General features: G+C 41.2%; 1 protein-coding gene across 13 annotated transcripts in view; it reads right to left on the minus strand.

The window, feature by feature from the left end:
- NRXN3 (neurexin 3) overlaps positions 1–14,190 on the minus strand; it is a 1,686,195-nt gene that overhangs the window by 1,135,775 nt on the left and 536,230 nt on the right. For all 13 annotated transcript variants that reach the window (XM_055288598.2, XM_055288594.2, XM_055288597.2 and 10 more), the window contains one exon: positions 2,040–2,478. In XM_055288598.2, the coding sequence (XP_055144573.1) occupies positions 2,040–2,478 (439 nt within the window). The remainder of the gene's footprint in view (positions 1–2,039; positions 2,479–14,190) is intronic.

The raw sequence follows: 14,190 nt of genomic DNA on the forward strand, positions 1-14,190 counted from the left end.
CACGCCTGTAATCCCAGCACTTTGGGAGGCCAAGATGGGTTGATCATCTGAGGCCAGGAGTTTGAGATCGGCCTGGCCAACATGGTGAAACCCTGTCTCTACTAAATAGACAAAAGTTAGCCGGGCATGGTGGAGGGTGCCTGTAATCCCAGCTACTTGGGAGGTAAGGCAGGAGAATCACTTGAACCTGGAAGGTAGAGTATGCAGTGAGCCAAGACCGCACTATTGCATTCCAGCCTGGGCAGCAAGAGAGAAACTTTGTCACACACAAAAAAAGAATTAGCCAATGCTTTAGCTCCCAGGTATGAAATTTAAGACTTCTGAAATTCAAACGTATTTGTTGAAGTTGGGTCCACCGGTGGTTCAAACAACAAAAATTGCTCCCCTACTTGAAAAAAAAAATTGCATTGGGAACAGACAGAAATGAACAAATGGCAATTTTGTGTGTTTTAGCCTGCCTGTGACATGGGTGGGTAATTTTTATGCTGTGCCAAGGTCTAGGTTAGTCAGACACAAAACCCGTCCTCCATGACCTAACCTCAGAGATCCCAAACACATGCTCTTAAAAATCAACAGCAGTGTTTTCTTTATAATTCTGGAACAGCTTTCTGACTCTGCTCTTGCTGTCATTTTACTGAAAAAGAGAGAAGGAGACAGAAAAGAAGAAGAAGAAGGATGGGGGTGTGGCGGGATTTAGCCTCCAAAGAAATTAATTTTTTGGGTGTTTTTCTATGTAAAAAGGTACACACTATTCATTCTTGCTTAATGAGCACATTTAATTTGAAGGCTTTTAGTTCTGATCAGATGTCAGACAACCAATAAAGATTCCTACTGGGCAATAAAATAGCCAGGGTTGCAATCTGCCACCCGTCTTCCCTCTGCAAAGAACCCATCCAGCTCTTCCTAAGGGCAATGTCGCCATCTCTGCCATCAGCCTAGCTTTGGAATTATGCAGAAAACCCAACCCTCCAAAGCTCAGTCACTCCCAGTTTCAGCCTTTTGGGGAACTTATTGCTCTCTCTTACTGGCCAAATGTACCTAGAAAGAAAATATCCAAATAAAGACTTTTTAATGTTCATCAGGAGAGTGAATCTCTATAAATATGGCACATGAAGCCAAGACCCTTCTTGAGTACATCCTACCAAAATGGAGAATCAGGAAATGAGTCTGAAATGCAAATGCTCTAATTACTGCTCTTGGGAAAATGCCCTTTCTGATAGCACAGAATGTGACCTTCATTGCCACATGGTCCATAGAAAGCTAGGCAGACTGTCCAGGCATTCAAAAACCTCTGACTATTTTGCCCCACCCCCACCCCCACCCGCACTTTGTTACTATTCCATAGTAGCTATGTACTGCCTGGGGCTAGCTTGTTTGATTTGCAGCTACAGAAACAAAGCCATTTAAACAAAATGTAAAAGGTTATCAAGAGGAAGAGAGAGTTAGTGAGGTCTGAACAAAGAGTAAAACATAGGCTTTTACACCAAAGGAAGGCTTTAAATTGAATGTATCTTCAGGAAAAATCAATTTGCGTTTTCCTTTCTTGTCATAATTTCTCCGTGCAACATGACTCTTGCCAATTATCGAAGAGTGTACTGTTGCATAAACTCTTGCACCGTGAAGTTTATCCTACAAAATAATCACATAATGCAGCATTTGTGATGTCACAATCGGTTTCCATGGTGATGAGGAAAAAGAGAAGCAAAGAAAGGGGGAACAGGGGCGGATCGCACCAGTGACATGAGAGTTGCTCTGGTAGCAGTGGAAATGCTACTTGTGAAACCATCCTTAGCTCCAGGATCGTAGAGCTATCACTGAGACAATTGTGCAGTGAGTGACAAGAGAGATAAGTGGAAAACGTGAGCCATCTATGAGACAGGTATCTTTTCAGAAACATAATTTTACAACAGCCATTAAAGAGAGTAGCAAAAGAATCAACAAGCATGCAAGGGTGAAAATTAAGAAACATGAAGCCAGAAAACAAACTGAGAAGCTACAGCTTTCGTCTAGTCTCAGTCACACATCCTGCCTCTTCCTACCTGATCTGCCATCTCGCTGAATGTCCACATGGTACCATTCCCCATCATTGGCTTTCTTCTGAGTGGCTTTCACTTTGATGGTTCCAGAGCCCATGTCAAGCAGCAAGTACAGGTTGCCATCGAGGAGTTCCACGGCAAAGAAGTCTACTTTTGTATTCTTTTGGCTCCGAGCATCCTTCCTCTCTTGGGGCTTTCCATGAGTGAAGAGGATCAGGCCATTGGGCTCTGTGGTGCGGAAGTCAAAGGAGATGGAGCCCATACGTTTAGTGTTCCACTTGGGCAAGCTGATGTAAGCCTCTGGGGTCTCGAAGTTGATGGGGTCCAGTGTGGCCACATTCTCACACTTAAACACAACTTCACCATAGATTTTCATCTTGGTGTCCCCAATCCGGGCCAGGCGAGACAGCTCCAGACGGATGTCATTATTCTTATAAACAACCTATCAAAAGCCAAACAAAAGTGCCATGTGAATCAATCTTGCAAACAGTATCCATCCATCACTCACTGGGCACCTGGAAAAATGACCCAAGAAGAGGCTTCAGGACATAGTCCAAAACAACATGAGAAACAATGAGACACGGGAATCAAAAAAGTATCTGAAGAAACATCTGATGTGCACGCAAGCTCCAAAAAAGCCTCTGTATTTCTACAGAATCTCTTTTGTCTCCTGGCCAATTTCTTGTGTTGTCAGAAAGTTATACAACATAAGCTTGCAAATAAAAATCAAGAGAGATCGAGTTGCATGGATTCACATACTTCATACAAAGTGATTTACTGAAGCACCCTTAGTAAAACACCAGAAACAACCTAAATGACCATCAATAGCAGATGGCACAGCATTATAATGGAATATTAGGCCGGCCTTGCAAACAAGGTATTGCTTTTGGTTTTGATGTGGAAGCTCTCCAGGTCACATTGTTGAGTGAAATTGTCAAGGAACAGGATAGAGGGTGCATTATGCTATCATTGTGTAAAAGTGTGGGGGTGTGGGGGCATTATATGTATATATGCTCCAGTAAGCATAAAGTCTCTTTGGAACTATAAAATTGTCATTGGGGAGTATATTTGCGGGATTAATATTCTGGAGTGGGAGGGTGACTTACTTTTCACTGTGCCCTCTTGTAGTGTTAGACGTTTTTTCAACCATGTGGATGTATTACTTGAAAGAAAAGAATAAGTGTTAAAAGCTGGTGGGGACAGAGGTCTGTTTTTGGTTGTATTTTTTGCATATTGCATGTGCCTTCTGTATAGTGGTAGAATGAGACACTCTGAAGCCCTATTTCCATCAGTCAGTCAGGGACATTGATTTAGTTGAGAGTCTGATTTTACAAAGAATACTGAACCAGATACTAATTCACCTTGCAAGGGGGTCCAGAAGAGTTTTCTGCCTCCGTGCCCTACCCAAGGTTAGTGTACACTTCTGCAAAGCCATGGCCACTGTCCTGCAGAGTGGGTAGGTAGGTGGAGAAGGTGAGGATGGCAGTTAAAAAAATCTGTTATGACTGTCTAACAGCCACCATGGAAAACAGTGTGGAGATTCCTTAAAGAACTAAAAGTAGAACTACCATTTGATCCAGCAATCCCACTACTGGGTATCTACCCAGAGGAAAAGAAGTCATTATACGAAAAACATACTTGCACACTCATGTTTATAGCAGCACAATTTGCAATTGCAAAATTGTGGAACCAACCCAAACGCTTATCAATCAACAAATGGATAAAGAAACTGTGATATATATATATATATATATATATATATGTATGTTTGTACGAATACTACTCAGCCATAAAAAGGAATGAATTAATGGCATTTGCAGTGACCTGGATAAGACTGGAAACTATTATTCTAAGTGAAGTAACTCAGGAATGGAAAACCAAACATTGTATGTTCTCACTGATATGTGGGAGCTAAGCTATGAAGACGCAAAGGCATAAGAATGATACATGGACTTTGGGGACTTGAGGGAAAGGGTGCGATGAGGGTGAGGAATAAAAGACTACAAATAGGGTGCAGTGTATACTGCTTGGGTGATGAGGACACCAAAATCTCACAAATAACCACTTAAGAACTTATTCATGTAACCAAACACCACCTGAACCCCAATAACCTATGGGAAAAAAATCTGTTATGACTTTCTAAACCAGGTATAATCCATCTAAGAGCAGAAATTAATCTTTCTCCCTGAAATTAGAATTTCAAAAAAGTTTTACTCTTATTTGAACTGAAATTTGATATAGTACCCTGAGATGGTTTTTGGCACTCTGATCTCTGAGCAATGTCGTATCCATAAAAACTTAATAAGCAGAAAACAATGGAAGGGAAATAGACAAGGATCTGAGTATTGAGCATCCCAACTATTTTCCTATTTTCTTTATATTACCTTATTGAAATTCTAAGTCAGGACCCAGATTTAGGTTTGAATTCCACATTTACTACTTATAAGCTATGTGACTTTGGCAAAGTAAATTTTCTGAGTCTGTTTCCTCTCCTGAAATGGGAATATAGGAATAAACAAACTATTTTGTAATAATAAAATGATTTAAAACATGCGAAGCGCTTAGGAATGCAGTATCATAAGGGCACAAAAGTCACAGCTATTTGGAGGGTTATTGTTAATCTTTTCGTTATTTCCAAACATGGTCAGCCCAGTTTTTGTTATTTCCACAGCCCTGAAAAGGTTGCATTATCATCTCCAAAACAACAATGGCTAATTTCTAAAATAAGCCTCATCTGTCCATATCTGTGAGACAAAGTTAATTGGATGGGTCACTCCAGCACATATCATATAATCCCCCATATCCAAATGTAGAATTAGTTCCCATCTCCCAACACCAGGAGAGAATCAAGCAAAGCTATTTGCATTCTAATGGGTATTACAAGAGTGATATATAACTATGACGAAGCATTGAAAATGACTCACTATTATGTAACCTTGACCATGGACCTAGCCATAGTCAATAACATTGAAAATAATGATACTAACACTTATTAAGCACCTACTAGCAGACACCATGGTAAAGATTTAACACCTCTCCATCCCAAAAGATACAGACAACACCCATTTGAGATATCTGTAATCATTCCTTTATTTTACAGATGCAGAAACAGACACAGAGAGTAGTTAGGGAACCGGCCCACAGGCACACAGCTGATAAGTGGCAGAGCAGGACTTGAACCTAGGCATTTGGGCCCCAGGGTCCACATGCTCAGAACCAGGCCCCACTAGCAGCACCTGTGAGGCTTATCTTTAACATTACATGGAAAGTCATGCATGCTCAACTTCACAATTCAAAAGCTGAATTTTTCATTTTAGCTAAACTGGGCTGACCATGTGCAAAGGGAAATACTGCAGGATCCTCAGGCAGTCACTCAAGTGAGTAAACCAGAAAAGAAATCATAAAAGTTTAATGAGTGTCAGCTTCTCCTTTCTAACCCTCACTATTATACCTCAGCATGTAAGATCTCTTTGTCATAAACAAACTTTGGCTTTTTCTGCATTTGGGTTAAATGCCTATGATTAGAGTTCCTAGTAAAGGTTAATTATTAATGTATAACAATAGGTCAACCCAAAGGGACAGAAGGAGGCTTGGCTCCATGGAAAGAGAGGTCAGGCATTCCTACAGGAGGCTGGGGACAGAATAAAAAGGAGGAAAAAAAAAGCCTTTTAACAAGATACAAGAGCAGTGAAGAGGAACTCTTCTGTGAGAAGGGTACCTAACTGAGACTGGGAGAGAAGGTAAATAGCCGGAATGAAGATTTCTGAAGAGATAGGTAAGAGAATCAAGGGCCAGAAACTGGCCAGACAGAGATAACCAGACTTCTCTCAAAGGCTCTTTGAAGGTGAGTGCTCTATCTACTCCATGGCCCTGAAATTACCTGTCTATTTATATGGAGTTTTCACTGTTGTGAATAAAAAGCCAACACCACTCTCACTGACAGCTGAATAACCCTTCTGAGTCCCATTTTATTTATGCCAAAGGTAAGAGCCTTGATATCTGTTCTACAAACTGTCCCTCTTTCCCACCCCACAGGGCTGTTGTCAAGATCAAGTGGGATGTTAGACATAGTAGGACACAGACAATTCTAAACTGACACACAAACGTAGGAAGAAATAATCCTATATTTTCACCTCCCATGGTGTTGGGGTCCTGTTGGAAATGGGTATGGTCCTGAATTGAGGTTCTGCGAAGGTTTTTCTACCAAGAGGAAAAGGACAGGAGGGCAAGGGACTTGTAGCCCAGTGATGCTCAACTGGGACTCTCCATCGTTAATATCTTCACCTTCCCCATCTGCTCTGTGCAGAACCACAGCCACAGCCACGCAGAAGTGTACTGGCACCCTGGGTCCGCATGGAGGCAGGAAACCCTGCTGGACCTCCTTACAAGGCAAATTAGTGTCTGGTACAATGTTCTTTGTAAAATCAGACTGTCAACTAAATGAATGTCCCCAAGTGGCTGGCTGAACTAGGAAGAGATGTGGCATCAAGTGACAGAAAGCAACCTTGGCTGACAAGTCGCCTCAGTGAGGAGCAATTAAAGACAAAGTAGAAACGGCTCCCCATGGGGGAAGATGTCACACAGACTGGGAGGTGCAGAAACAGAGTCACCAACAGTGACAAGCTGGTCTTACTATCCCACCCATGGGCTTGTAAAGACTGCTGTTTGGACACGTAACTCATGCTTAGGAGACCAGACAGTAAAACAGCTGAGGACAGAATCTCAGAGTTAAGACAAAGTCTCTCAGGAAAAAAATATACTTATATTCCTCCATTATCTTTAATACAGAGACACACAGGAACAATACCAGGAGTAAGGCAAGCTGAGAACCGGAACAATATAAGAAAAATTAAGAGTCTACCGTGTGCCGGGTACTTTGCAAACACTGTTTTATATCATACACAATAAGCAAATGAAATAGGTAGCATTAGCCCCATTTTATAGACATGGAGTTCAGCAGGGATACTTACTTGCCCAGGATCATGTAGGCTATTAAATGCATAAACAGGACTTGAGCCCTTATCTCTCTGACTGCATTGGGGTAAGGATATGCTCCAGAAAGGGCAATTTCTAGGCCCTCCTGTAGCCCATGCCTACGCACAAAGCTGAAACCCCTTAGTCATGCACAAAAACCACACCCAAGTTCATCGTGACGTGCAAAGCCCTTCACCTCCTGTACAATCCATTTCTGATGGATGTCTATACTTCCCCACTTAGGGGTCACCTCAAAGGCTTCTGTATGAACCCAGGTGTTATTGCTTCTGCATTTTTGTTCACTGGGTTTCCTAGGCTGCAGTGTCTTTCTCTTCTCTTCAGCCTCTCTAAATGGTGCCCCTTCTCTAGGATTTTCAAATCCATTCGAGAATTTCCCTGGCTACTCTGGTACTTGGTGATCCCACCATCTGATAAATCAGAATCCTTTTATTACCTACCAATGAGGAGGCTGTCTGCCCTATTGCCCAACCCACTTGATTGGAAAAAGAGAGGGTATTCTAACCCTACATGATGCACTTATTACTTCAAATTCTTCCAATGTATTTGAGTTAGAAGGCAGGTGCATGAAAATAAACTAAGAATCAGAGATAGTCCCCACTCAGAGAAGTATTTTCTTCTCTCCCTCTGGCATCTTATCCCAGGCCAACCTCTGTTCTCAACTTTCTGAGAATGTGTTTCCACATGTTCTGTTGTAAATGCCCCATCCCTATGCTCTCCAGCAAGGGAACTAGAAAGAATGAGGGGATGTGGGCATGTGCCCCGGAGTGCCCAGATGGCTTATTGGCACTATTTCTCCTGCCAAGGAATAGGAGGTTTACCACCTGGTCTTTCTTTTCTCTTGTTTTTAAACTATCTGCATAGAGGACAACTTCAATAAAAAACACCAGGTCAGCAGATAAGACCATGTCACTCACAGGTTTGTGACTTGAGGCCTGAGAACCAATGATCCACTCCACATCAGTGGAGAATGTTTGAAAGTAAGGACACTGTGGACATTTCCTGAAGTTGGAGAAATGGAATGGTGGAGAAGCCAGTATTGGGGTACGATGAGTGGAGCAGAGTTGACTACAAATCTCAGTAAAGCTTTTCAACTGTATACCTAACTGCAAAATAGTTTACTCACAACAAGCAAAAAATAAAGATATACTTATCTCCCTTCCAAATTTAATCCTTTGACAATAGATAATAATGAAATGAACTTTTTCTCTTCAGTTTCCAGGATGATACAGCTTCTAGATAAAACTTTTGGGCTAATCTTATTATTGTGTAACGTTCCTACTCAGGGTAAAAGAATGACTAAGAAGTGTTGTGAAAGAATCTTGCTTCTGGGGTCTCCACGGAATCACACATCGCACTGTCTCTGCCCCACTTCCTTTCTCTCCCTCAGGCAGCTGATGACTTGGGCCTGCTGTGATTTCTCCCTCCTCTAAACTGTCCACTCCACTCACTCATCACTTAAAACTCTCAACTTTGTTATCTTTGTACAGCACAAGTCTTGTCTTTTCACTAGATTTCAAACACCTTATGAGCAAGAAATATGAATTACACCTTTTAAAATCTGAAATTGCTCCTAACTATATAGGTGCTTAACAAATGTTCATATCTTTATTAAATTAGATGTTAGATTGAAGTAGCAGTATAGTGCCATGGTCATGATCATGACCTTTGGAGGCACTCTAACCAGGGTTTGGATACCTTACCAACTGTGTTACACTGGGCACGATATTTAACTTGTCTCAGCCTATGTTCTTCTACTATAGAATGTAAATAATATCTTACTTCACAGGATTGTAAGAAATAAAGGAGACGATGGTCCCACATATAAAAGTACTTCACATAGTTTCTGACCCTTGATAAGCACTCAATAAGTGATGGTGATCACTATTAATTTTGTTATTTACTGAGAAAAGCCAGAATAAATCAACATACAGTATAGCATGGAGTCATTAAGAAGGAAAGATTCAGGCTGAGCAAAGGGGCTCTCACCTGTAATCCCAGCACTTTGGGAGGCCGAGTCAGGTGGATCACTTGAGGCCAGGAATTCAAGACCAGCCTGGCCAACATGGTGAAACCCCATCTCTACTAAAAATACAGAAATTAGCAGGTGTGGTGCGGTATGCCTGTAATCCCAGCTACTCGGGAGCCTGCAGTGGGAGAATCGCTTGAACTCCGGAGTGAGATGAGATCGTACCACTACACTCCAGCCTGGGTGACAGAGTGAGACTCCATCTCAAAAAGAAAAAAAAGAAAAAGAAAAAGAAAGATTCTCTCTTGAGGATAACTTCTAAGCCAATTTTCAAGCCTAAGAGGCAGGACTACAACAAAAGAAAAACTCTGGATTTAATAAACTATAAAATCATAACTTTATATATTTATTTATGTTATATATTATTTATTTATGAACGTCATATATGTATTTATACATTATATGTACTTATTTATAAATTGTATATACTTAATTGCCTAATGTGACATTTATGAGATGCACACACACCAAACACTTGCTCAGATTTAGATTCATATTCATGAACATTATTTTTCATCACGGGATGCCATTGATCAAACTCTAACAGTGAAGTCCAAGGACAAATGTGGCAGCAGATGGTCCTCTTAGATCCCAAAGTCTGAAAAACCTAATATCTGGCATGACCAGAGCCACATCTGCATCTCTGGTCTTGCTAACAGGGGTCAGTAAACTAACTCCACCTGCTGAGATACAGCTGCCATCCAACCTGGGGCTCATAGTCCCAACTGCTGCATCGCGTGGATGCCACCATTTTCATGCTTTATATTTTGTTAACAGTGGTCAGGATCTGCCAGAGACAAAAAACTAAGCACCAAAAATAGAAAACTGGAACTGAGGTTCAGACTTGCAAGGCAGGAGCCAGAAAATGTCCAAGTTCTAGAGCTCAAAATAAAAGTTAAAAAGACTCCAGATAAAGTTGAAATCAATAGTACAATGTTGACAGTTAATTAAATTTTTAAAATTCTATGTGATCCAACACTCTATGGGTCAAACAAAGCATATCTGAAAGCTAGATTTCACCAGATGGGGCTACCGTCTCTGATCTATGGCCCTATTTGTAGGAGAGTGGCCAGGAAAAGATAACAGGGACATATGGCAAGCTGGAGTAGAAGAAAAGATCCAGGAAACTGATGTTGAAGTAGCAAAATCCTTAGACCATACCTCATTCTGAAAAAAGCCATTCAGTCATCTAGGCATGCAGGCAGGCCAGCCAGAAAAAGAAAGACAGCTGTAAGCCAGTCAGTTATTCTGCCCTCATGAATCACAGAGACATGAGTGCCAGCCCAAGAGCCTTGCTGATAATGCGAGTCATTACTACCGGTGCTCAAGTTAAGCACAGGCTTTAACAAGTATTTACTTGATGGATTCTTTGTGAAAGGAAAATGATCCTATAGGTTTATGCCCAGTTACAGATGTGAACAGTAAGAAATTAAGCAAGATTTCTGACCCTTTGCCTTATTGAATGCTCCACACCTGTTCAGAGTGGAGGTCTCAATTTTATTCTTCTCAAGAAGAACTTTCTTAGGACTTTTATTCACTTAAATGGCTGATCAGGAACAGACTGCAATGTATTTGTGTATCTTATAGAAAAAGTTTCCAGGCCGGGTGCAGTGGCTCACGCCTGTAATCCCAACACTTTGGGAGGCCGAGGCAGGTGGATAACGAGGTCAGGAGTTCAAGACCAGCCTGGCCAAGATGGTGAAACCCTGTCTCTACTAAAAGTACAAAAATTAGCCAGGCATGGTGGTGTGTGCCTGTAATCCCAGCTATTCAGGAGGCTGAAGCAGGAGAATCGCTTGAAGCCGGGTGGCAGAGATTGTGCCACTGCATTCCAGTCTGGGTGACAGAGTGAGAGTCCATCTCACAAAAAAGAAAGAAAAAGAAAAAGTTTCCAGTCAACCAAGTTTCTAGAGCATTAAGGATACTATAAAGGCTCAGTCTATCACAGTCTATCACAGGCTTGCTCTTTCCAGCTTTATCATCTTCACAGAGTCTACCAAGCTTCTACTAAGTTAACAAATAAGAACTTGACATAGACAGACCCAGGCAGAGACATAAGACATGAACTGGCAAGTAAGGGGCGTAGTTCTCCGAGATAGAACTAGTCAATGGGTAGTTTTAAAAGTTTCTAGTTGCCAGTTAATCTTTTCAGACACAACTGGATAGCAGCTCTCCCATTTCTTAGAGCCATGTTGGCAAATATGTGCCTCTACCCTCCTTTCCCAGCAGATGGCATTCATCATCAATAGACGTATTTCTATTCTACTTCCACTCAACCCAGACAAAGCCTCAGAATCCTCTCAAGGTAGTGCTCCAGGAGGTTAACTACCAGTCACTGAGAGCCAGAAACTGAGATGAACCTATTCTCCACCTTTCTTATCCTCTAATGCAAAAGCCAAGTTAATATGAATTGATTAGCTGTATTAGAATATTAGAAACAAAAGCCCGTGTAAATGCACTAAATAACCACTGTATCTTTAGCTCTAGACCATGGAGGATAGACCATGAGACAAAATTGCTGCCAACAACATGCACAGAGAAAGTTGAAGGATACTTAAGGGGGGGATATTTTTTCATATCAAAATTGGAGTGAGATATATTTGTCATGTCAATTAATATACAAGGACCTATGACCATAAACTTGATTAAAACTGTAGTTCTGTGCCCTCTGGTTGCCAGGGATGGCACTGTTTTGATCCTCTAAACTAAGCATCATAAACACATGGATTGTGTGTTTCTGATGTGATAACCAGTGCATTCCCAGTATTTAGCAAAGTGTGTGGCACATAGTAGAAGCTCAATAAATACACACTCTCATTTCCTGCATTTTCTTAGGCACTAAACAGACCTACCCAGAGAATGCCTACATTTCCTTCTGCCTTAGAATATTTGATGAGGGCACCAACTCCAGTAGAGTAAAAGTTACATGTCACAAAGCAGAGGAACTAAGATGAGGTGAATAGGTGCTACCCGATTATGAAAAGCTCTAAAAATATATACATTATGCAATTAGGGGAAAAAGGTAACTATTAGAGTAGAAAGGAAGCCTTAAGCAGTTTGATTTAAAAGATGACAAAGTTTAAAATATATCTTGCTGAACCACTAGGAAACTACTGTTATTTTTATTCCGAGGACTAAAAATGACTCTAATTGTCTCACTATTAACATGTCTGGGAATAACATGTCATTCTCTGCTTAAAATTGTTCGACGGTTCTTTATCAGCTTCAGAATTAAATGCAAACTTTGAAGCATTATATAAAAACCTCTTCCTGATCTAGTCCTCACTTCATTGTTACCAGCCTTAACAAAAGTTCAGCAGGTCCTCCAATTTATCATTCCAGGGATAAGCCTTGCCTGGGTTCTCTACCTGGATAACTACTAGTCACCACTTGAGGCACAGTTTAGGCATCACCTCTTTTTAGAAACCTTCTTCAATATTTCTACCCACTCTACTCCCACCCACAGCTGATTTCTTCCTCTCCGCCCCCATGGCTTCATGTTCTAACTGCTATCATTGTATCTATCATATTGTGCTCGAATTGTCTGTTTCTTCCAGTAGACCAGGAGCCTCTCAAGGGGAGAAACCTATGCCTTTTCTCTCTCTGTCTCTCAATGCCTGACACAAAGTACATGCTTACAGGAGGAGGTGGAAAAATGGAAAGAATAGCAAGGAAAATCACAAGGGCTACTTCCTGATGCCTTTAAGTCCATGAAAACTATAATGCAGAAAGAATCTATTCTATTCTACTATATCTATTCTGCCTGAAAATAAGTAATGAGATGAAAAGGTAGAAAGCTAAAGTATTACAAATGGTTAAAAGGCATTTCTTGGAAGCACTGAGTATTCAGTAGAGTTTTCCCCAGCGTGCATGCGTAGAAAATGTGCTTTTATTTTTAAGGCAATCTATATGGAAAGTTCTGCACCCCAGAGTGGCAGCTATCATTAGTGGATATGTCTCAGCAGAACACTAACAGAAGAAGTAAAAGCTCAATCACAAACTCCAGTAAGGTCCTCTAAGAGACTGGCTGACAAAGTTCGGTGCCAACACTACCTCCCACTCTGAGGCACGCTAAGGGGTTACTGGACACCTCTAATATGACAATGTAGCTTTGACTTGTCATAGAAAACACATGAATGTTTTGAGACAGTACCTCAGAGCCTTCATCCTCTCCACCTAGAGTCAAAGAGCAAGAATGACACTCCAACAATGAGGCCTTTGGCCATAACTAGCAGCTTCTGGCTGTTAGCAGCTACTCTGAAAGAAAATAGATGACAATAGCCATGCCAAACAGCTTTTGTAGAAAAAGCTAATATGAGAGGCTCAAAGACAAAAGAGTCAGAAAATACTGTAAAAAGATTCAATGAAACAGAACCTTTAAGTAGTCTAATATAGTTGATTGGAAACAATAGTAGCACATGAGGCCAGCAGGTATTGTAAGCAATCCAGGTGACAGAAGCAGTTAGTTCAGAACCATGCGTAAGATGGGTTCTATAAAGAGGCGCAGGCCAATGGGTAAGTTCCAGGAGAACTCTGGGGCTAAGAAGATAACTGCATATAGGGGCAACCTCTTATAATGTCAAGTCCACTAATTTATACAAAATACACGTGGACCAGTGCTGTACGGCTTCCTGATGGCTCAGCAGCCTCCAAAGGAGATCTGCCCGTCAGAAGCAATTACAAAGTATTTCTTGCCTGGCCTGTGAAGCACTTCTGCTTCTAGCCTAATGAAGGCTTTAATCAGATGGCTTTTCAAAGTGGTCCAAAGAGCCCCTCTGCAATCAGCAAAAGAGGTGGGGAAATTGATAGGAAGAATATGCCAGGATGGCAGGTAGCTGATAACAGAATGATTTCCAACCTGGTACAGGAGGCAGCAAATAAGAGTTGGGTTCAAACTGACAATAATATAGATAGAAATGCTGGGACGCGAACTAATTTTTTTCCAAAAAAGGTTTCTTTACACTTTGTTAGCTTAAAAGTAGTCATGCAACAAAAGGTCCCCTCCTTTCTTGGGACTCCCTTTCAAGGTGATGCTATATAGGCCCTAATACTTATACCTGTGAGTTTGCATTACCCTTAGTAAATCTGCAGAGACCTAGATAACCACTAGATGTCCCTTATGCCATGCAAAAT

The sequence above is a fragment of the Symphalangus syndactylus genome, chromosome 8 (genome assembly GCF_028878055.3).
Source record: "Symphalangus syndactylus isolate Jambi chromosome 8, NHGRI_mSymSyn1-v2.1_pri, whole genome shotgun sequence".
NCBI lineage: Eukaryota > Metazoa > Chordata > Mammalia > Primates > Hylobatidae > Symphalangus > Symphalangus syndactylus.